The sequence below is a fragment of the Biomphalaria glabrata genome, chromosome 1, assembly GCF_947242115.1.
Source record: "Biomphalaria glabrata chromosome 1, xgBioGlab47.1, whole genome shotgun sequence".
Taxonomy (NCBI): domain Eukaryota; kingdom Metazoa; phylum Mollusca; class Gastropoda; family Planorbidae; genus Biomphalaria; species Biomphalaria glabrata.
The window spans coordinates 9,422,432-9,445,933 of record NC_074711.1 but is presented as its reverse complement, the minus strand read 5'-3'; the positions used below and the strand labels follow the sequence as shown (position 1 = coordinate 9,445,933).

Here is a 23,502-nt window from a genome sequence, read left to right as displayed (position 1 = left end):
TAAGGAGTGCTACCGAACATAGTGGAGGTTTTATAAAGGTTTTAAGGAGTGCTACTGAACATAGTGGAGGTTTTATAAAGGTTTTAAGAAGTGCTACTGAACATAGTGGAGGTTTTATAAAGGTTTTAAGGAGTGCTACTAAACATAGTGGAGATTTTATAAAGGTTTTAAGAAGTGCTACTGAACATACTGGAGGTTTTATAAAGGTTTTAAGAAGTGCTACTGAACATAGTGGAGGTTTTATAAAGGTTTTAAGGAGTGCTACTGAACATAGTGGAGGTTTTATAAAGGTTTTAAGGAGTGCTACTAAACATAGTGGAGATTTTATAAAGGTTTTAAGAAGTGCTACTGAACATAGTGGAGGTTTTATAAAGGTTTTAAGGAGTGCTACTGAACATAGTGGAGGTTTTATAAAGGTTTTAAGGAGTGCTACTGAACATAGTGGAGGTTTTATAAAGGTTTTAAGAAGTTCTACTGAACATAGTGGAGGTTTTATAAAGGTTTTAAGGAGTGCTACTGAACATAGTGGAGGTTTTATAAAGGTTTTAAGGAGTGCTACTGAACATACTGGAGGTTTTATAAAGGTTTTAAGAAGTGCTACTGAACATAGTGGAGGTTTTATAAAGGTTTTAAGGAGTGCTACTGAACATAGTGGAGGTTTTATAAAGGTTTTAAGAAGTGCTACTTTTTTTTAATAGCATGGAGCATAGCATTCAGGGAGTAAATTAGATTTTTTTCAAATCTTATTTTTATTTTGCATAGGTCTCTATTTTGTCATATTGTGCAGTTATAATTCTCCTGCTACTATTAAAACGTGGTTTATGCGTGGGCGACTCTGTGTTGTTTGGAGATGAACTCGTGAATAAATCCAAGGTTTTAACTCGAACTTCTAAGCTTGGCATCGTCTCAGCCAGTAGAACCCACAAATATGAGCGGTATTTAAGCGGTTATCTTTTGCTTTGTGATTGAAACTCATTAAGTCTCAAAACGTTGCTGTGATGCAGAGGCGTGGTAAGCAAAACGTGCTCCCAGGGCAAGGTAGGCTACTATATTGGCGCCACCCTCCCCCCATTTACCATGAACATATAGCGCACTGCGCATCTTCACAAAGCAGCATTGGAACTTTTGGTCTTTTATTGTTTCAACTCCGCTTCGGGGTTTGTTTCATTAATGTATGTTAGTTATAATAGTTTCGATATTCTCAGTCGTTGTAGTGGATGTTAGTGCAAGAGAGTGTTCTTAATTTCCTAGAGGGGAGCTAGCTTGGGCTAGCGTTGTTGTTGGTGGTCGTTGTACTTTCATTGAGCTGATTAATGTGCTGGTCCAGTGATGTGAATGACACTAGATACTGGAAGTTAATATGTTTGTATTGTGACTAGCCTGTGACATGATACATGTCAAATGACAAACAATTGTTAATGAAGCTTGGAATTTTTTAAAATGGAAATAAGCTTCAGATGTTTTTAGAACTTTTTTTTGTCTTTCCCTATACGTATATTAATATAGTAGAATCCGGTTAAACTAACTGCCTAGTTATCAGACGATCCGCTTAGTCAGACTGAATCCTACGGTGCGGTCCTGTTAAACAGTGGAAACCGGTTAATCGGACTAGCCAGTTATGAGAAGCAGAATAGCGTTGATTCCGATGTTTTTTGAACTGGATTCGACTTTATTCAAAACACAACTTTAAACACACGACTCCGTAAGATTTTCGATTCTACCATCGATTCCCTTCAATCTACTTGCTGTCGCCAGTCAACACAGATTTTTAAAAAATGTTTTTCTTTACAGTAATTGGCAGAATTTGATAGATCTATCTCACTTAACTATTTTCTTTGCCTACAGGATACAAAGAAATGTATGTTTCTTAATGAGATATGGAGATCATGTTTTTTTTGTATTAAATGGCCAATCTTAATAGTGCTGAGACACAAGTATGTGATAAATCCGATTGTCGGACTTTTCCTAAAAATAGATTAATATTTTTTTATCCAAGTTTTAAGTTTTCAAAGTCTCTCAATTTTAATGTGGATTGTTGCGACACTTTAAGGACTAAAATAACAAAGTTAGACAACAAAGACAGTCTGCTAGATTTTTGGTCGGAGTCACAAGTTACACAAGCAGATGGCAAAATAAATCCCATTGTAACATATTCCTTGAAAAACATAAAAAAAACAACAACAAATAAACAAACTGTTATTACTGTGAATGAAACTGACAGAATTGATAGAATGATAGCTGCTTCTTAAATAGACTCATTCTCTCATACATATGAATGACTCAAAACTGGTGATTCTCAAACTATAAGGCCTTTCTCTCTCTCTTGCTCTCTCTTTCTTTCTCTCTCTTTCTCTCTCTCTCCCTCCATCACTCTCTTTTTTTTTCTTACTCTTTCTATCATTCACTTTCTCTGTCTCTCTCTCTCTCTCTCTCCCTCCATCACTCTCTTTCTTTTTTTCTTACTCTTTCTATCATTCACTTTCTCTGTCTCTCTGTCTCTCTGTCTCTCTCTCTCTCTAAACGACACACGCATTTCCATTTTCAATGTGTTTATGTGTATCTATTTATTTTTCTATCTGTTTATTTTATCTCTTTATTGGAAATATATAAGCTTATTTGTTTTATTAGTTAGCACAAGGCAACTGTCACAAACTGCCTCTATATCTGTTGCTTGGGGGTGATCTTTTTCACCTACATCATACGGTGTGGCACTATGTACTTTGTTCTAACAGCTCAGTCTCGTAAAGAAAGAAACAACTCATACTTGGTAAACAAGATTTGCATATCAACTCACCATATGTATAATATATAGAAAGTAGATCAATAATATCAATCAGTAAACTACTCTGCATGAGAACCTGTTGACCATAATCTCATATCCGTCGTGCTAAGCATGGTCAGTTTCTCAATACCTAGAATACATTAAAACAAACAAAATTTAGACATAACTCTCTAATTCACACTGTGACTTGTGACAGCGACACATTGAATCATTTAATTCTAACTTACGACCATAATTCCCTACATTTAAATGTAACAGAACAAAAAAAAAAACAAGGTTACATAGAGAGTTTGTGTGGAAACACTAACTCAAAATCGGCCCCCGAAGTAGTCCATTCAGGCAGGTAAAAAAGGCAGGTTTTTAATATTTTCAGAAAGAGTATCATAATTAAATTATATCAAAGACAAATGACAGAGAGGAATGGAGAAGAAGGTTGACAGATCTTGTGTTGTGCCCCAACGGTCCAGCAGACCAAGGTATAGTTTAAGTGAAGGTGAAGCTAGATGTGAAGCTGGCCTAACTAATGTCATAGAATAATTATCTAAATTATTTGTAAAGGTTCAATCTCTTATTCAAAGTCAGAAGGATAAAAAAATGTCCGTGACAAAAAATTCCTTTAGTTAAGTGTCTTGTGTGTCTGTGCAAGGTGCTGCAGTTCACGCGATAATACGAGTCCTTGTAATCATAACAAATTCTCGTAAGGATCAATAAAGCAGTCTTAGTCTTAGTCTTAATTGTTGTTTTAAATTATGTTCCACTTATATTAAATAGATTTTTTTCTCTTAAAAATAAAAGTAAACATTTTTGTAAATGTAATGATTAATATGACAGAACATACATAACTTAGCAATAGATTTTCCTAAATGTGTTAAACATATGGTAATTGTCAGCTCCCTTAGTAAATAGCCTCCCGTGTTTGTTACTATTAATAGTGAATAGTTGTAAAAATGGTGTATTTAAAAAAAAAAAGAAAACTGCTTGGATAGTTGATTTTAAAAATTAATTTTTTCGCTTTCAGAAAAGAAAAAAATCGCCGTTGCATCAGAACCTTGAAAGGTCTAAAATATGATGATGTCGTATTTTCAATATCTTTTCTAGTTTACGAGATCTAAACGAGACGGACGGACAGACAGACGGACAGAGAGACCAGACAAAACTAATAGAATCTTTTCCCCCTTTCTGGGGCCGCTAAAAATATCCATCTCTTACATAGATGTACGTTCTGTAATGTTACATTTTGTAATTGTAGAATAAAAAAAGAAACTTGATTTCAAATGAAATGAAATGTTTAAAACAAACATAAAATTTGAACAATAGAACAAAAAAATATTTCTTTTAAGGTTATTTATATTTCCAAAGACAATGTTTCCTTTTAAAAAATATGTAGGCTAGAAAGTTCGGAGCAGCGTGCGTATTTTTCGTCACGTGATAAGAGAAGTCCAGTTATTTCAATAAGAGAAGTCCAGTTGTTTCAATAAGTGAAGTCCAGTTGTTTCAATAAGAGAAGTCCAGTTGTTCCAATAAGAGAAGTCCAGTTGTTCCAATAAAAGATGTCCAATTGTTTCAATTGAATGTCTTGACGAAGTGCTATAAATAGAGTGACACTCTGCAGGCCATGTCTATTTGAACTGTTTCCTTTAGCTTCGTATTTGAAGACTTAGTTTTGTTTTGTTACAACATTGGAACTTTTCAGAAATGAACATTTATAACGTGAAGTAGTCGAACTCGGGATCATTGTGGTTGGTGTCTGGTTTTTGCATAGTCGGAGACTACAGGTAGGAAACAAATATAGCATAATAGCATTCGTCTTTTTAAATACAAAGAATGAAACTAGCATCCACGGGATAAGCTACCAGTCTAGCTTCGCAGTACGATTGTAGTTATCAGTCTAGCTTCGCAGTACGATTGTAGTTACCAGTCTAGCTTCGCAGTACGAGTCTAGCTACCAGTTTAGCTACCAATCTAGCTAACTGTGTAGCCAACAGTTTAGCTAACAGTCTAGCTGCCAGCCTGGTTTACCAGCCTAATTCTAAATTTAGCTACCAGTCTAGTTTATTTCTTCCTCAGAAAATTATTTCGACTTAGTTTCACTTTTTTGGGGGGCCGCCCCCATCCCCCCACATCTTTTCTCTAAACATCTTACACACACACACACATACACACACACGCTCACAGACCAACCAACAAACCACCAGACTGGAACTCTAATTTACTATTTCTATTTGTGACATGTTGGTACGAGATAAGAGAGTTCAGTTTTCAGTGAAGCTTTACAAATATTTATTATCGATGTATTGTAAGAGAAGAAACACGTAATCTGATCAATACTTGGAGATCGATAACATAAAACTCAGACGCCCGAACTCCTTAACCCATCTCTCAAACTTTCAGCACTAGCTATACCAGGGAGCAGAAAATCTTAGTCTTAACATCATACTAAATTTGCGTTTGTATTGAATTTTTCACTAGAGTGAGCCTATTTCCCATTAACTCCAGTTACTTCCCTTGCTCTCTGATGTTCTGTTTCTTTGATGGTATTTCTTTCTGGTTGACCAGGCCTTCAACATGTACATGACTTTAGGGACAGTGCAATTAAGTTTTACAATCAACAATTACACAGCTCGTGTCTTTTTTTTTTTTTTTGGTATTATAAAAATTTGATGGTATTCTCAAAAGTGGGTATTAGTTACATTTGTGAAATAATGGAAAATAACGAAAAAATAACAAGAGAGCATTTTTATTGGTACATAGAAATTTGATTTTTAATTTGTTGCCACAGAAACAGTGCATTCTGTTTAGGTCAAGATATAGACGATGAGTGGAAGGAGTTACTAGTTAGTTATTATTTGTATTTATCGATTTAAATTCAAGAAAAATTCCAAATTAGGGAATCTTTGTTTTGACTTGTTTGTAGTTCTTATAAGATGACTATTTGGCGATTTTCACGATAAACTAAACAATGTTAATTTCAATGTTGCCAACGAAACAAAATAAAAATTACCTGCAAACGGAAAAGCTTACTGAGCCCTTAAGATCCCGAAATTAAATATTCCAGTGTTCATCAGGATTCGAACCCTGGAATCTCAGGTTAAGAAGTTAAATGATTTGCCATTCAGCCACTACGCCTCCGTTCTACGACATAGATCATTGACAAAACTTTGAATTGGCGAAGAGCAGATAAGTCCTTGACACATAATTCGGTTTTCACCGTAGGGCAAAAAAAAAAAAAAAAACAATAATAAACTTACAGCTGAAGGTGTGCATACATTGATGGTAGTTTTCAGATTACGTCAGGACGATGAAATGAACCTTAGAACTCTTTGAAAAAGTCTTATCTTGCAGCTAAACTCGACGGTCGAGTGACAAAATGGACTATTTCACAAGACTGTTTTCAGATTACATCTACCAGATGTACCAATCACAAAGCAATATATTTTTTACGATTCATGTTACTTAACAACTCACAACAGATGAAAGAAATAAAATTGTGAAATACATAGTCACAGCACGGGAAAATCCCGTAAAATGTCCAACTTACTAAAACACTGATATAAACGTGGTATTTATTTTTTTTCTCTTTAACGTCTAAAACAGCTTTGTATACAAGTGGCGCTGGTCACCCATCTCGTAGTTGTCATTGAGCAGACTGCTTTATATATTTGAATCGCTTGACTGGACATTCAGTCTAAAACCATCCTTGATATCTAAGAAGTGTAGGCACCTTTTCAGACTTTGATATCCAATGGTGGCAGGTGTTGAAAAGCTCATCTTTTTTCTATGACCAACGGTTAACAATGGTGTTATGTGGTGCACATAGCAACCAACCTCCTATACTTTACCTAACGTATGTCAGGTACCTATTAGAATGGGGTGAACTCAGGGGCGCACTAATAAAGACAACGTTCAAAATCCCAGTCTTCACCGGGATTCGAACTCGAGACGCCTCAGCCGAAGCGACCTTTTCTTTATCAGTCTGCTCATGATCTTAGGACCTTGCTACCAACACTGTGTTAGAAGAACATAAAACATGTGGACATGTGATTCCAACGTAGTACACAGTGGACTCATTACTCCGCTATAATCTTCAACGTTTTCAAGTCAAACATTAGGGTTCCCCTTGCTGCATGTGCTGTTCAGAAATAATCACTACATTGATCTTAAAGGACTGTGTATGCATACACGTCTACAAAAAAAAAATTAAATTGGTCTGACCCTGTTGGCATGTAGATGTATAACCCAAAGCTACCTAGTCTTATATTCTTCAGTACCTCTCTTGTGTGTGTGTGTGCGTGTGTGCGTAGGGGGTGTAATTTAGAGACGTAAATGTTTGTAAAATGGTGTACATGTTTCGGATGTTCCTTCAGAGTTGAAGATAGTTTACTTCCTAGTCCAAACCTCCCGCAGGACGATGGGGGATGGCGGCAGACAGGGTATGAGCCCTGGACTATCGAGACAAACGAACGAAAGTCTAGTGCGCACAACCAGGCAGCCGTCCAAGCCACAACTAAGCCAGGAATATAGCGAAATGCAAAATACAACTAGAAATTAAAAAAAAATTAAAGCCTAAAATTACATACAAACCGTGACCACCGTGACTATATTAAAGGGGTAGTACAAAGTCATTCACGTAAAAACAATGTTCATATTTCTAATGCTAGGCCAAGTATCTAGATCTTTCTCTCTAAGTTCAGTTCAAGTTCAGTACAGTTTAAAACTTCAATGTACATGAACATCAAGAACAAGACATAGATCTGTATCTAACGTCACACTCTTTTCTTTGGCTTAAAATCCTTCCCGTTAAGACATACAAAAAAAAAAAAAAACAGGTATTGATCCGTTTCTCCATACATGCATCAATAGTTATGGCTCTTGTCGACTCTAGTTCTGTATCTAGTTGCATTGTCTGGGTCTAAAACATGAAAAGGGAATTAGATCAGCTGAGAATAGACAACAAACAGCGTCACGGGAAGAGAAATGCACCAAAGTTAACGGAGAGCACTTTAGTTGAGTAGAAATTCAATCATAGAATTAATGAAACAAAAAAGACATTTATTATCAGACTGTGAGATTTAGACAGAATATAGGAATATGATGTACATATCTTTGAAACAAAATGTAGGCATGCAAAATATATATGTTGCCATCATAAAATTATAAGGAAAACATTTGACTGATGGGATGTTATGGATCTTTTGGTTTGATTTTATTTTCTATGTACTTTAGTGTTTTTATTGCGACATCTATTGTTTGTTGTTTGTCTGTTTGTTGTATGTCTATTTATTAGTTTCAGTAGTCTGGCTGTCTGTAATAGTCCAATCTTTGTGGTTTTGTGCCTTCTCGTTTGGCTGGTGAGCCGGAATGTTCGGCTGTAAACTGGGCCTGATATTCCGGCTGGAGCTTGTGTCTGTTGCTTTTATTTTTTTCTCTGGCGCTTCTCATCTGCCAACGTTGTTCTCTTGTCCTCGGCAATTTCTGCGCCAGTTTTCACACCGTGACGCCATCATGCTCTATCATGAGCTTCCGTCTCCCAGGTGGCAGGGTCAATGCTGAAGGCTTTCCGAGAATCTTTGTTGTTTGTCTGTCTCTTGTTTGTTTGTTTTTTGGTTTGTCTGTTTATTGTTTTCATTAGTCTGGCTGTCTGATATTTTATCTGCATTCTGCCTCTTCAGAGAAAACATTGGACAGATACGTTAACTTAATTAAGCCTATTTAATTTTCATTGTTTGCACAAGTTCATTTGCACACTAAAAAGGCAAACTGCATTCTTTAACCAGGCATATAAGGACTCGCTATTAATACGTTGAAAAGGAAAGTCCACAAGACAATACTGAAATAAAATCTAAATGTAGGCCTACGACTGACTCCCATACATTCATACTTTTTTCATATATCTTCATATAAATTTTAATTTTCAAATATTTCGGGGAAAATAGGTAGGAAGATCTGGATTTTTAAGAGCTATTCTTAGCTTTGCTAAAAGGTATCAATTATTTACTCGGATGGTATATTTACTTCCAGTGTTATTAGCAATATGTGTTCCATATTTGTAAGTGACATCATCCCTTCGGTTGATATCACAATAATTCATATTGTTAATATGGTACAATCTGTTTTGTCTAAGAATAGGTTTTCATTTGTCATATGTGTACCTTTATCATAATCATTTACCACAAAGACATATTCATTATACTAGATGTAATTTATATTTAATTTAATTATTCTCTATCTTACTAATCCAAGAAAGCTTAAAAAGGTTCACAAATATAATAAGAGATGTCATTAAATTTGTTCAAATTTATATTATACATATAGAAACAATTGGGATGAAAACAAGTACAACGAAATTTTTTTTTGAAAAAGCAACACAATATAAATAGATCATAGTAAAAATAATTTTAAAAGGGGCAGTAACAACATAATTCGGAGAAATGTATTGTAGTTATTGTTCCTTATTCTTAAATTTATCTGAAACCAAAAACAGGGCAAAGTGTTGCAATTTATTTAGGAGATCTAGACACACAGTCAAACACACAGAAGTACATTTTATAATCTTATCCCTATGCTATGGATTGTGTATATGTGTTTCTATGGTGACGGTAGGAAGAGGTTAGCTATGCAGTGCGAATGATGCAATCTAAACGGCATTGTCGTCAGCTGTCTTGGTTGGCCACAGATCACCCCAGAACGCCAGACTGAACAGACGTGTTTGTGTAGTGAGTTGGATTTTTTTTGTTAGAATACTTTTTTATATGCTTACCAATGTCTACTACATTTATTTCATTTTTTCTCAAGATAAATTTGTCTAAATTGTAAGAATAATAGCACACAATGACATGCACAAAGAAGTTATTTAAGTTATTTCAAGTTTTATAAGTTAAGATAGAACACGCCTTCAGCGGTTTAGTTGTCTACCAGCAGTTTGGTGCTACCAGTCAACGACCGTCTACAAACACAGTACTTGTCGCTTACGTACTCACCTATTCACTGAAAGCCCCATTCTGTTCCCGTAGCTCACAGACTCTGACCTGGAGCCCTGGTTCCTAAACGTGGTGACGTTGTAGCTTGGATACGCCTCTGGTGACATCACCACGGTTGAGCTGGTTATGATCTCATACATACATTTATAAATATCCATGACCAGACAAGTCTCACCAAATCCACTGCTTCCAGTCTAGCCTACAGACGTAACAGTAACGTTTCTATAGACTCAGTCAAGTCGTGTTTACGTTATTCCATATACACAAGAACAACGTCATAGAGAAGAAACCTTTTATCTTCTCGTCACTGGGCCACTCTTTGTTGTTTTGTTTCCCACCATCTAGAAGTCTTGCATGAACCTTTCCTTGTCAATCACATAGGAAGAATACAATATTAATGCTGTTAAAAAATACACTTTTACTAGAAGCTAGAGACAAATATCACAAACGATTCATTTTATGTCTCCTACTGTTTCAATATTTAGTTTAGGGCCTGTTATCTCAGAACTTCTCTTTTTTGAATATATCAATTCGTCTATCTCAAAATTTAGGCCTTTTATCTCAGAATTTCTCTTATTTGAATAATAACTTCATTCTCTCTTAGTGATCAGTTCTATTCCTTTAATAATCACTTATCTTATTTCTCTAAAGAAAATATTGTCAATAGACTGAAGAGAGATGATGCTTCCAGAACACGCTCCTGTTATTGTGTTAAAATCTTGATACTTCCGGTCAAGAAGGTCTTAAACTCAAAACTGATCACACAAAAACACAAATGTTGTTTCTAACATTCCGAAAGTATCCATGTTCCGGTCAGTGAAAACCACAATCAAAGTTGTCAACAAGTGTAGATGACATCAAGCGTGCGTGTCGTTTCTTAAAGCTGAGTCACAATACATCAAAGCAGGGGCCCCCCCTTTGGCCCTGAGTTTGTCTGCAGTTGTCTGGACACCAACGGGACGTCTGCCAACTTATCCTTCTAGTCAATCAGTGCCTGCTGTCCACCACAGTATTGACAAGGGAGAGGGGGTGTGAGCGGAGGGCAAAACATTAGTGGCGTGGACGGCACGAGGCGGACGCTTCCGGTTTGTCATTGACTTCCTTTCCCTTCCACCCGTCCCCCCAATCCCCCCTAACCCTTTGATAAACTTGACACCAAGTCTAAAGAAATGCTGTCATTACATGTATTACGCTGTGTTTATGCTTTGATATTGTCTTCATAGCCCTTAGCATCATAGTTCCATCATGTATGTATCAGTAATCCATCTAGAGCACCGTACAGCACGTTTAACCACAGCTCTCACTCGCTTATCTTATTATTCACAATGTATAGTTAATCTCTTCCCACCGTCACCATAGAAACACATACACACACTCCATAACATACTGGCAAGATTTCTCTGCTCGTGACATTTTTTTGTTTATGAATTTTATATCATTGGCTTCCGAACCAAGGCTCCGGGTTCGAATCCTTGTGTAGATTTTTAATTTCGAGATCTTTGGGCGCCTCTGAGTCTTCCCATCTCTAATGAGTACCTGACATTAGAAAGTAAAGGCGGTTGGTCGTTCTGCTGGCCAGATGACACCCTCGTTAACCGTGGGCCACAGAAACAGGTGACCTTTTACATCATCTGCTCTAAAGATCGCAAGGTCTGAAAGGAGAATTTTTTTTTTTAAATTTTTGTATCAAAGTCTTGCCAGTCTGAAAGTTTATGTGACCAAATTCTGCAGTAATTAAGATTAATCATTGATCAAGAAAAGGTTTGACTTTTAGAGTTCACCGAACTTCCAATATGTCAAGCAAGTTGAGTCTGTAGACATGGTGAGCTAGAACTATAAAGTCTTAGTTGTAACGATGTTTCTCAAACTTTTGACAACATTTCATTAAGATAAGAAATGTTAAGATGTTAAGATAAGATAATTTTATTGATCCAATCAAATGGAAATTCAGTTTGACTACAATTGACAATATCAACGTAGCTAGACTACTGTACCATAACAGTATAGATGAAAAATTAGAACAACATTCACACACGAAACACATACACATTCACAACCAGCGCTTTGTGAATTTGACTTCTGTGTACTTCTCGATGACGACAGCTGATTTTGTAACACTCTGACCGAAAGTGGGATAAAGGAGTTTTCAAAATCTTTCTGTTTTAGTCCTAATGGAACGGAGACGACCTTTTCTTTCAGATATGATGTAACAGTGGTTTAATGGGTGCAGGTTGTCCTTAAGAGTCGAGAGTGTTTTGGAAAGGCATCTTTCATGAAAAAGCTCTTCATATTCGAGTGATATGCGATGCTTTTGTAAATTAGTCTATTTAGTCTAATTCTTTGTGCCAGTGAAGTATTACTGTGAGCTTGCTCTCCCAGAGCTAGTTTTATATGTATTTTTGTTGTATAGGTTAGATCTATTTTTATATATTTTATTTTTATAGGTTAGTGTCAGATTTTATAATTGTACTTCCGCATATTTATATAGATTAGTGCTGGATAGTATAGAAAGGGATGTACTACATGCTGTCTTAAAACAGTTCAGTGTACAGTTGACCAGTGGTCAGTATAGTATGTCTGTGTGACAGCCGAAGATCTTTGTGGTCTGTCGTCTAATTATTTTATTATTCTGTACCTGGGACGGCCTGTAAGTTTGTAACTATTTATTTTTTTACTTGATCTATGTCACACTATGTGTAAGGTAGTTATTTTATTTTCTACTTGGACTATTTGTCATAATAGTTGGCAACATGCTGTATTAAAGATGGCGGCGTCCATTAGTCCTAATAGAATATAATATAGTTTTGCATTTATGTTTTGCAGACTATTATTACTGCTTTTAGCTGCTGCAATTACTCTGCTCTGCTGAAATAGCTGCTGCTTATAACTGCTGTTGTAGATCTATTCTAATTCTAGGGAATCTAGTGTTATTTTGTTTCTGCTATTGATAGTTTTGTTATTGTTTCTGTAGATCTATTCTAGTGTAGTAGTTGTAGTGCTTTAGTTAGATAGTATACTGTAGTTCATTAGTTGGTTTGATCAGTTTGTGTTAGATAGTTGGTTTGTTTAGTTTGTGGGTGTTTGTAGTAGTGTAGATTTAGAGGGTTTTAGTTAGTTGCTGAGTTCAGTTGTAGTGTTAGTGTATATATTATTTTTTATTATTGATTTATTTTTGTATGTAAATAAAGTTTCTTTTTGTTTTATTTATCGTAAACTAAAGTTTGTTATCTTGTTTTCATTTAGTTGAGTTAGTATATTAAGTTGTCTGGTTACTTAGGTGACTCTAGCCCCTTGGTTACCATACCGAGGTGCACAGATTGAGCCCACCCAGTAGCGCAAACATCTGCCTACTGTTGGTAAATTTTAATGTTGAGCAGAGAATAGGTCCTCCCACTCGCGCCTGCCTGACCTGCTCACATTGCCATACCAGCAGGTGATGGCAAAGTTAATTAGACTGTCGATGGTTGCTGTACAAAAAAGTTTAATAATTGTTTTGTTTTGTCGATGTTAATTTTTTTTAGCTTTCTTAGCTTTAAGGTCCAAAACCTAAGCTTTGAGACAGAACATGGACAAAGATGCAATTCATTTCATTTATGCGTTAAATATCCACTATTAGTAAAAATGACAACCAACTAGATAGCGACACTTATTGAAATGTCAGAGTTAGATGTTGATGTTTTTAGAAGTTTATGTTATTAATAATAATTAGATGACTGAAGCATTAATACATGTAATTAGTTTAATTGCAATCATGTCTCACAAACTTAAAATATTGTTTTAAGATCATATAAAGCAGTCTAGACATCTATAGGACCATCACCTTCCTCATTGCAATAAATTGAACGGAAATATCTAAATGTTCACAACTAGTGACTACTTTGTTCTTCCAGTTCTAGGAAAATTGTATCTAGTGCCGAAAAAAAATTTTGGCCTTCGGAAAAAAAAAGAAGCATAGTCCATGCACTCTTCTTTAAAAAAATTTAGAAATATCCGAAACTCTCCAAATATAACAGAATGCTACATAAATGTTCTACCAGCCCACCAAGAAATAGTCATGTTCTACCAGCCCACCAAGAAATAGACATGTTCTACCAGCCCACCAAGAAATAGACATGTTCTACCAGCCCACCAAGAAATAGACATGTTCTACCAGCCCACCAAGAAATAGTCATGTTCTACCAGCCCACCAAGAAATAGTCATGTTCTACATGCCCACCAAGAAATAGTCATGTTCTACCAGCCCACCAAGAAATAGTCATGTTCTACATGCCCACCAAGAAATAGTCATGTTCTTCCAGCCCACCAAGAAATAGTCATGTTCTACCAGCCCACCAAGAAATAGTCATGTTCTACCAGCCCACCAAGAAATAGTCATGTTCTACCAGCCCAGCAAGAAATAGTCATGTTCTAGCAGCCCACCAAGAAATAGTCATGTTCTACCAGCCCACCAAGAAATAGTCATGTTCTACCAGCCCACCAAGAAATAGTCATGTTATACCAGCCCACCAAGAAATAGTCATGTTCTACCAGCCCACCAAGAAATAGTCGTGTTCCACCAGCCCACCAAGAAATAATCGTGTTCTACCAGCCCACCAAGAAATAGTCATGTTCTACCAGCCCACCAAGAAATAGTCATGTTCTAGCAGCCCACCAAGAAATAGTCATGTTCTACCAGCCCACCAAGAAATAGTCATGTTCTACCAGCCCACCAAGAAATAATCATGTTCTACCAGCCCACCAAGAAATAGTCGTGTTCTCCCAGCCCACCAAGAAATAGTCATGTTATACCAGCCCACCAAGAAATAGTCATGTTCTACCAGCTCAAGTCCTACTTACCCAACCCAGCAAGAAATGAAGCCAATTCTAAATGACGTCGATGCTGTGCAGTCCCTTGGGTATTAGCGCTAGAGCTATGTCAATGTCTTGAACTAGAGTTGATGACGCAAGACACGCTCTTGGACGGCTATCCATTTTTTCTCTTCAGTCACATGACTTAATGGACCTCAGGATGATAAGGAAGCAAGATAAACATTTATTTATTCTAGCAGCCTCTCTCTCTCTCTCTCTCTCTCTCTTTCTCTCTCTCTCTTTCTCTTTCGACTTTTTATTTGAAAACTAACGAAACACCTTTTTAAGTCTTCCACACCTTCCGATAGCTGTCGGGCTTTAACGGAAATTACCGAGACTTTCCGATACATATTAACGCTCTACGCGATATTGAGACCTAGAACGGTGATGTCAACATCTCAGTATGTGGAGAAAGTCGATACAGCGGATTCTAGACTTGTCCAGATAATTAAGAGTATGCTGTCACAAATACTGGTTAGGTTTAAAGTCCATCGCCTTGTTCACTTTCTAAATATAAACTAATCTAGATTGTCTGCTGTCACATGGCCAGGAAAAATGACCGATTTTTTTGTGAGAAATGGACGTATTTGACGCCTGTATCAGACAGTAATTTTTATTTAATGTAATACTAAAAACTACAATTTGACAACGGCTTCGTCAGCATTACGTATATAAAAAAAATACAGGTCAGAATAGGTCGAAGTCATGAAAAATTGCACTCCTCCTTAATCTTCGGAATCGAAGACATCGCCATTATTGATTGGGTTTAAATCTTCGTTCTTGGACTCTTTTTTTTTCCTCTTCTTTCTCTTTCTCTGTATGTCCGTTTCTTTTCCTCTTCTGTCTCCCCCCCCCCCTGGAGCGTACCCTCACATATGCAGATAGCTGCTAGACATAGAAAATAAAACAATTAGAAATTTTAAGCTTGAGGCCAGACATTTCTTTTCAACGACTTTTTCCACGCTGAATGTATTCCCATATGATGCCCGCGGGCCAGATCCGGCACAAAGAGTAGAAAATCCTCCCCCCCCCCTCTTTTTTTCTGGCCCCTAAAAAAAATTAAAAATGTGTCCTTCCTACGGGCCATCTTATGGATTGGTACCATGACCTTTGACATTTGTACGTTTTTAAAATAGGTAAGTTGAAGAAACTACAAGTTGAATGTTAGAATCTACCAGGAAAAGTGAACGGATCTTTATTTATTTAATTTATTTTTTTTTTGGAACATAAAACATAAACATAAGCCAACATATTTGATTTGTAAGGAAAGTGTGGCTGTTTAATTTTTTTTAAACAGCATATAAACGGCATTATAAAACAAATATTTGAGCCGCGAAGAAAAAAACTAAAAATTAAAGGTTCGATGGGATTATTTACCTAAAAGAGACTTGAGTCGTTGGCTAGCTAGGTATAATTTCGCTCACATTTTAAGTAGAGAAATGAAACCATTTTTTTTACGCGTAACAAAAAAAAGGTATCATTCAGGTAGCCCATTAATTATTGTAAGTACAGTTACTACAGTAAGTCCTAGATCCAGAGGTTTCTATTACAATTGGTTAGTGATGGGCAAAAGTTAACTAAAAAGTTGCTAACTTTTAGTTTAACTAAAAAAAATTAGTTAAGGCCAAAGTTTAATTAAAAAAAAAAGTTTAGTTAAAATCCTAGTTTAATTAATTTTTTTTAGTTACAAACTAAAAAGTTTAATTACAAATTTTACAAACTTTTTTAACAGACATACCAATAAATATTTAGATCTATGTAATTTGGAGAATATATGTAATAAATAATAGAGAGGAGAAATAACTAGAGGGTGCACAGGTCACTAGAAAGCCTTTTGACCTTTACCCTATAATGGTCGCTATTCCCGCCAATTCAATGTATTTGAAAGGCAAGAAAAATAAACGTGTTCATTATATTTCTAGCAAGTTTCGCTGCTTGATAAATCCTGATAATTCCTTGCTTCTATTGATCTACATTTTGTTGCTTTTTTTAAACACCAGTGTGTTCCTGTATAGCTGCAAACAAAGAATTTTGCTTTACTATAGATTTAAAAGAAATGTCGACTCTTTCTCTTTTTATTTTAAAATTTTTTACTAGATTAGTCTATTACTATTATTAGATCTATAGTCATAATAGTCTATATTTAATTATTTTAGTCTCTTAGTCTTAAGTAGAGTCTAACTCTTAGTAGTCTTAGATCTAGATGTAAATTTAAAATTATAAGTCAATAATATAGATCTATTAATTGAAATCTATATTACTTTACTTTATTAGACTAGACTAGATCTATTAGTTTAGAGATTGTACTATTCTAGAATTAGAGTCTAGATTTGATTATTAGATCTAGATATATTATATCTAGATTATTTATTATACTAAGACCTAAGATGCATAGATGATAGATATATAATGACTATAATACTAACTGTATCTAACTAATAATAGTCGTCACTATACTAGATCTAATACTAAATTAACTAAATCTAGAGTTCTAGACTAGATCTACATCTACTTCTATTATAATTATACTTATATCTACTAACTAGATCTATATTAGACTTGATCTAGTATTAACTACTATAGAGTAGGCCTATACAGACATAAATACCTATATCTAGTTATAATCATAATTATAATAATCTAAAATCTCTAGATCTTGAGTTACTAAGATATCTACTAGACTCTATCTAGATTTTAGATATAGTAGTAGTAGTAGTAACTAGTATTTCTAAGATTATTTTTAGATTAAAATATTAATTATCTGATCTAGGTCTAGTAGCTAGATCTAATTCTAGATCCAGATTATATTTCTGATCATTTCGTTTGTAGAAGATATTAGATCCAGAATATTCTAGAATCTAGGTCGAGTTAGTTAGAGTGCAGTTTTATCATTACTTCTAAAGGTAACTTATATTAGAACTTGGACAATTTAATATGTAACTTCTAATTTCTTTCTATAATAGTATCATTCTAATTCTAGTGATTCTATTAAGATCTACATCTATCCCATAAAGACATTTAAATCTTTTTTCATGTGCACAAATAAATGTTTATTACATTTTGCTAAAGAGATTGGTTGTGCTTTATATTTTTCATGTTTGGCTGTTTCGTCCTTAAAAAAGGTCAAAATAGTTAGTAAAAGTTTAACTAAAGTTTCTTAGTTTAGTTTAACTAATTTTTTCAATTTGTGATTAACTAAAAGTTTAATTACTTTTTTTTAGTTCAAACTTAGTTTTAGTTTAACTAAAAAAAAATAGTTTAGTTCCCATCACTACAATTGGTTTAAGCCAATTTCTTTTCGTATTTTATACCTTTTCGGTCATGCGGCCCGCGACACGAGTGTCGGAAATTAAATTTGCCCTCAGATTGAATTCGGGTGGGCATCACTGTCCTATCATATACACATATACCTATGTCCTACTCTATACTACCAACTCCAGCTCTCTGGAAGTGAAACCAACGCAAATGGCACTCACTCCATTATGTCACGTGATTCAGCCGCTGCATGCCTGACTGCGTCATCAATCCCCGACATTCAATAACATGCAAAAGCCACAGAAGCTTTGACCTTTCTTTTTCATTAAATGTACAGAACGCATGTCCAGAAAGAGAAAAAAAAAATTTGTTCTCTTGCAAGATTTTTTTTTTGTGTGCTACGGATTTGAAACTTCTGTTGGTTTATTGACGTTAAGACACGCCAGATGGATCCAGTGACATCATTTCAGTGGGGAGGTGGCCAGGAAGAAGTTGAATTATCGCATTAAATTTCAATGTGAAGTGGAAATAAAAATCAAGCTGGTCTAATGACGTTTTGTCTGGCGGATTTTTTGTATTATTTAATGTCATATTTTGGTTTCAGAAGTGAAAATCTGGCAAGACAGTTTAAAAAAATAACTTGCAGTTTAGTGTGTGTGTGTTTGTGTCGTTAAGTGCTGTTTAAAAAGAGGGGGAGAGTAGGAAAAAAACTGGGAGAGAAAGATAACAGAAAAAAAAAAGAAAAAGGAAAGAAAGAGAGACAGAGGGGAAAAGGGAAAGAGAGTAAGAGCGGCAGATACAGGGAGAGAGAGAGAGAGAGCACTATTTCCGGTATTGAAAGCCAAGTGATGCTCTAGTATTAGAATCTCTGGTAAATAAACAGAATCAAAGCAAATAATCAGTCACTAAATTCCGATTCCCTCCCCCCTCATTTCGGGGGTGGGGTTCAACCTCACCCCCTCACTCCTGGCTACGCCTATGATTTGGGTTCATTTCACAAAAATATAAAAATCCTAACTGCAAAGTTTTAGCGAAACCTTGATGCCAAAATACCAACAAGGTAAAAAATGTATCCGGTCGTGGGAGGTTACATGGACTAGCACTCTTGTTGCGCTCAGAACGAGATCTATAATGTTGCTTAGTACAGATCGGATAGAGAAGCTAAAAATTACTGACAATTGCTTCAGGGGCCTTAAGGCTTGATACAGAATACCAAACAGTTATTTCCCTTTCTACGATGTGAATTCTGATATAAAATAAAAGCTAAGAATCATATCTGTAAAATATAAGTTGTGTAGCGAGTTTTTCAGTGACAATGTTTTATAGTAATTGGTGACCTGTGTGTTAGTCTGCTGACCTGTGTGTTAGTCTGCTGACCTTATGTAGCGAGTTTTTCAGTGACAATGTTTTATAGTAATTGGTGACCTGTGTGTTAGTCTGCTGACCTGTGTGTTAGTCTGCTGACCTTATGTAGCGAGTTTTTCAGTGACAATGTTTTATAGTAATTGGTGACCTGTGTGTTAGTCTGCTGACCTGTGTGTTAGTCTGCTGACCTTATGTAGCGAGTTTTTCAGTGACAATGTTTTATAATAATTGGTGACCTGTGTGTTAGTCTGCTGACCTGTGTGTTCGTCTGCTGACCTGTGTGTTAGTCTGCTGACCTGTGTGTTAGTCTGCTGACCTGTGTGTTCGTCTGCTGACCTGTGTGTTAGTCTGCTGACCTGTGTGTTAGTCTGCTGACCTTATGTAGCGAGTTTTTCAGTGACAATGTTTTATAGTAATTGGTGACCTGTGTGTTAGTCTGCTGACCTTATGTAGCTCTCCTAGCGCACTTTACGACTTCTAGATTTCGTCTCTGAAGTTCTGTATCGTAGGCTACATTTGTTCGTGAACACATTAGAATGTAGCCATTTAGTTTGAAGACAATCTAACAGGCAAAGACTTCTGGGAATGATTTGTCAATACAAACTGTAAAAAGAGAGGGGGGGGGGATTTTACACTTTCTACTTCACGCACCCCCTGCACCTCCCCAATATTCCGTGAAGAAAAAGAATGTTAAGATGTTGAGCAATAGTGCCTGGGGTCGAGAAGCACTTTCTTATCTTATCTTATCTTATGTTGCCATGTATTCACCACACAAAATCTACAGTAACGTCTGTTTAGAAGACATGCTATATGGACAACCAACTCATCTAGAGACCACCGTGCAATTGATCTCAGATATAAGGTCATCTGAATACTCCGACATGAAAATGACAACTCAGCAGAAGTTAGATTTTAATTTACAAGTAAACTGGCATGAGATTTGAAGGCCGTTCTTTTAAATTTCTTCTTTTTTTTTTCATTACTTTATTACAGTTATTCTCCAATATTTCTCTTGAAAAAATATAAGTTATAACATACTTTTGAAATAACCCAGATCTTGTGCTATTAGACCTACTTATAATTACAATGTTTAATGGTTAATATTTTATATATTTGTCTCACTCATAACCTCTTTCAGACTCTGTCATATTTTTGTTTATTCTACACAGCTAGAATTAGCTCTTTAAATAAACAAGGGGTTTCTAAGACAAATATGGAAAACAATCCTATACTTTGATCAGTGGCGTAGCTAGGAATTTGCCATAATTTGGGAGCCCGTGTGTGCGGGGAGGGGGGGCCTCTTTAGGGGCCCCTGCATTTTGACATTCGACATCATGATACGAGATAATGGCGTAATATTTTTTATTTAATGTAAAAAAGAAATTCGAACACGCATTTGGGGACCGCCCTCAAGTGGGGGCCGGGGGGGGGGGGTTCAAATTCACCCCCATCCCCCTACCCTAGATACGCCACTGACTTTAATACGATCACATAAAGTGCACGGAATTTCATACTTCTGAGACTAAATTTAATTTTATTCCATTATTTTTACCTCTCTCTTTCTCTCTCTCTCTCTCTCTCTCTCTCTCTCTCTCTCTGTCTTTCTCCCTTTTAATTAAGTCATAATAGTGCGTGAGCCAACTAGTGGGTACCGTATCCGTCCTTCCATAGTGACAACTACAGAATGACCTCGTTCAGCGTATAGGTCAACGCCCCAGCTAGGAATCTGCATTTAAAACATGAAAGCTTGAAGAGAAAGTCCAGAACTCGTTAGCCTCTGCTTGATTCTGCTTGAACGAAGTCATAAAATAAGCACTCAACTTAACTCTTTCTCTCCGTAATTATTTACCACATTCTAGTGGAATCAACGTTGGTATCGTCAGTTAGGAGAGAGAGAGTTAATGTGAGTCTAAGAAAAGAAGACCATCAAACAGTCCAGTCTTTTCTTGACATGACACTCTGTATATATTCAATTTCTTTCTTCAAAATTCACTCTAAATGTAGACCTTCAATAAATTGACAAATTCCAACTTTTTTTTGTTGTTGATATAACTCACTAATTTCTAGTCACGTGTCTCTAGTTCCGTCTTGGCAACATCTTCTATAACTATTTGTTTCCACTCCAATTTTTTGAACTTTTACAAAACTTCGAACAAATCTGTCCGTCTGTCTGGTACCAATTGTGAACATGTTATTTGTTCTATTGTCACAGATAGATAGTAACATGAACATACTGTAGACATTAATTAATAATAATAATAACGGAGACTTTGTTTATCAAAGTAGAAATAGAAGACTATCCTTTTATTTCCGTCAAATCCTTTTGCTTTCAAAAATAAACAACAATGACCTAATATCATATAATATAAACAGTGACCTAATATCATATAATATAAACAGTGACCTAATATCATATAATATAAACAGTGACCTAATATCATATAATATAAACAGTGACCTAATATCATATAATATAAACAGTGACCTAATATCATATAATATAAACAGTGACCTAATATCATATAATATAAACAGTGACCTAATATCATATAATATAAACAGTGACCTAATATCATATAATATAAACAGTGACCTAATATCATATAATATAAACAGTGACCTAATATCATATAATATAAACAGTGACCTAATATCATATAATATAAACAGTGACCTAATATCATATAATATAAACAGTGACCTAATATCATATAATATAAACAGTGACCTAATATCATATAATATAAACAGTGACCTAATATCATATAATATAAACAGTGACCTAATATCATATAATATAAACAGTGTCCTAATATCATATAATATAAACAGTGTCCTAATATCATATAATATAAACAGTGTCCTAATATCATATAATATAAGCACATTATTTCTCCCACTTCCCATTCAGTGACGAAGTTAAAACGTTTCGCAATTATTCATTGTTCTTTACAATACACGAATCAATCAAAAGATTAAACAATCAGTTAATTAAATAGTGGTAATTAAATTCAATGACATCGAAAGGGGAAATAAATCATAAAGTATTGAGATATGTGGCTGTAAATGAGGAGTTCTATATCTTAAATAGTATTTTTATTATTATTTTTTTTTATTTCTTTTTATTTTACTTGTTCAATAACTAAACTAACACTACTACACTGGCGGATCCAGGGGGGGGGGCGGTAGGGGCGATCGCCCCCCCCCACTCGGCCGACCCCCCACCCCCGAAGGGGGGGGCGGACGAATTTTAGTATAGAATTCACACAATTTGTATACGAATTCATTACTTATGTTAATAATATATACTAATTATTTATATTTCAACCTATTTTTAGATTATTTCGCCCCCCCCTCTGGTATGTTGGCCGATTTGGTGGGGTCGGGAGGGGGCGATGGTATCAATCCCGCCCCCCCATAAACTTTCGAGTGGGGGGGGGGCGGTCCAATTTCTTTGTAGAAATCACAGCTTGCTAACAGAATCAATTAAATATCTATGTGATTAAAACTTGTTATTGATATTTTAACCGATCTTTGTATTATGTCGTTCCCTGTTTGCCAATTTATCTCTACTGCCCTTCCCACCTAAACCTTTTGAGGGGGGGGGCGGTCCTACTTTAATGGAGAAATCATAGTTTGTGAACAAAATTAGTTGAATTAATATATAGATTTATATTATGTCGCTCGCCTTCTTGTATCTTGACCGTTTCGGTGAGGTTGGGGGAGGGGGAAATTGCATGTACTGCCCTTCCCACTCTAGCCCTCTGAGTGGGGGGGGGGGGCGGTCCTATTTTTGTGGAGAATCATAGTTTGTGAACAAAATTAGTTGAATATCTATATAATATAAACTACTTATTGATATGTGGACTCATTGTATATTATGTCGTACCACACTCTAAACTCAAATTTTATCATTAGTAAAATTTAAATGAAAAAGGGTTGTACCAGATTGGAGGGGCGATTTATGCAATAGCCTTTCCCCCATCGGACAAACCAATACTTTTTCTTTTTTGTATTACAATTAGGAAATTACAAAACAAAAACATCTGTCACTAATATAATTTATATATACTATAAATTAAATACTTATATCGAGTCGCCACACCCCTATTCTTTAATGCCAAATGCAATCTTTAGCAGAAATTATTAAAGGAGCGAGGATTAATCGTTTTCACTCTACCGCCCCTCCCATTTCCAGACAGAGTTTATGTAATTTCACATGAATTTATCATAACTATTTTAAGAAAGACTTTGCATTCAAAAAATTAGAATTCA

General features: G+C 35.6%; 1 protein-coding gene across 2 annotated transcripts in view; it reads right to left on the bottom strand.

The window, feature by feature from the left end:
* LOC106055951 (parathyroid hormone 2 receptor-like) overlaps window positions 1-10,730 on the bottom strand; it is a 122,467-nt gene extending 111,737 nt beyond the window's left edge. For both annotated transcript variants that reach the window (XM_056020791.1, XM_056020797.1), the window contains exon 1: window positions 9,760-10,730. In XM_056020791.1, coding sequence (XP_055876766.1) covers window positions 9,760-9,917 — 158 coding nt within the window. In that variant the 5' untranslated portion in view covers window positions 9,918-10,730. The remainder of the gene's footprint in view (window positions 1-9,759) is intronic.
* Window positions 10,731-23,502: the final 12,772 nt, after the last annotated feature.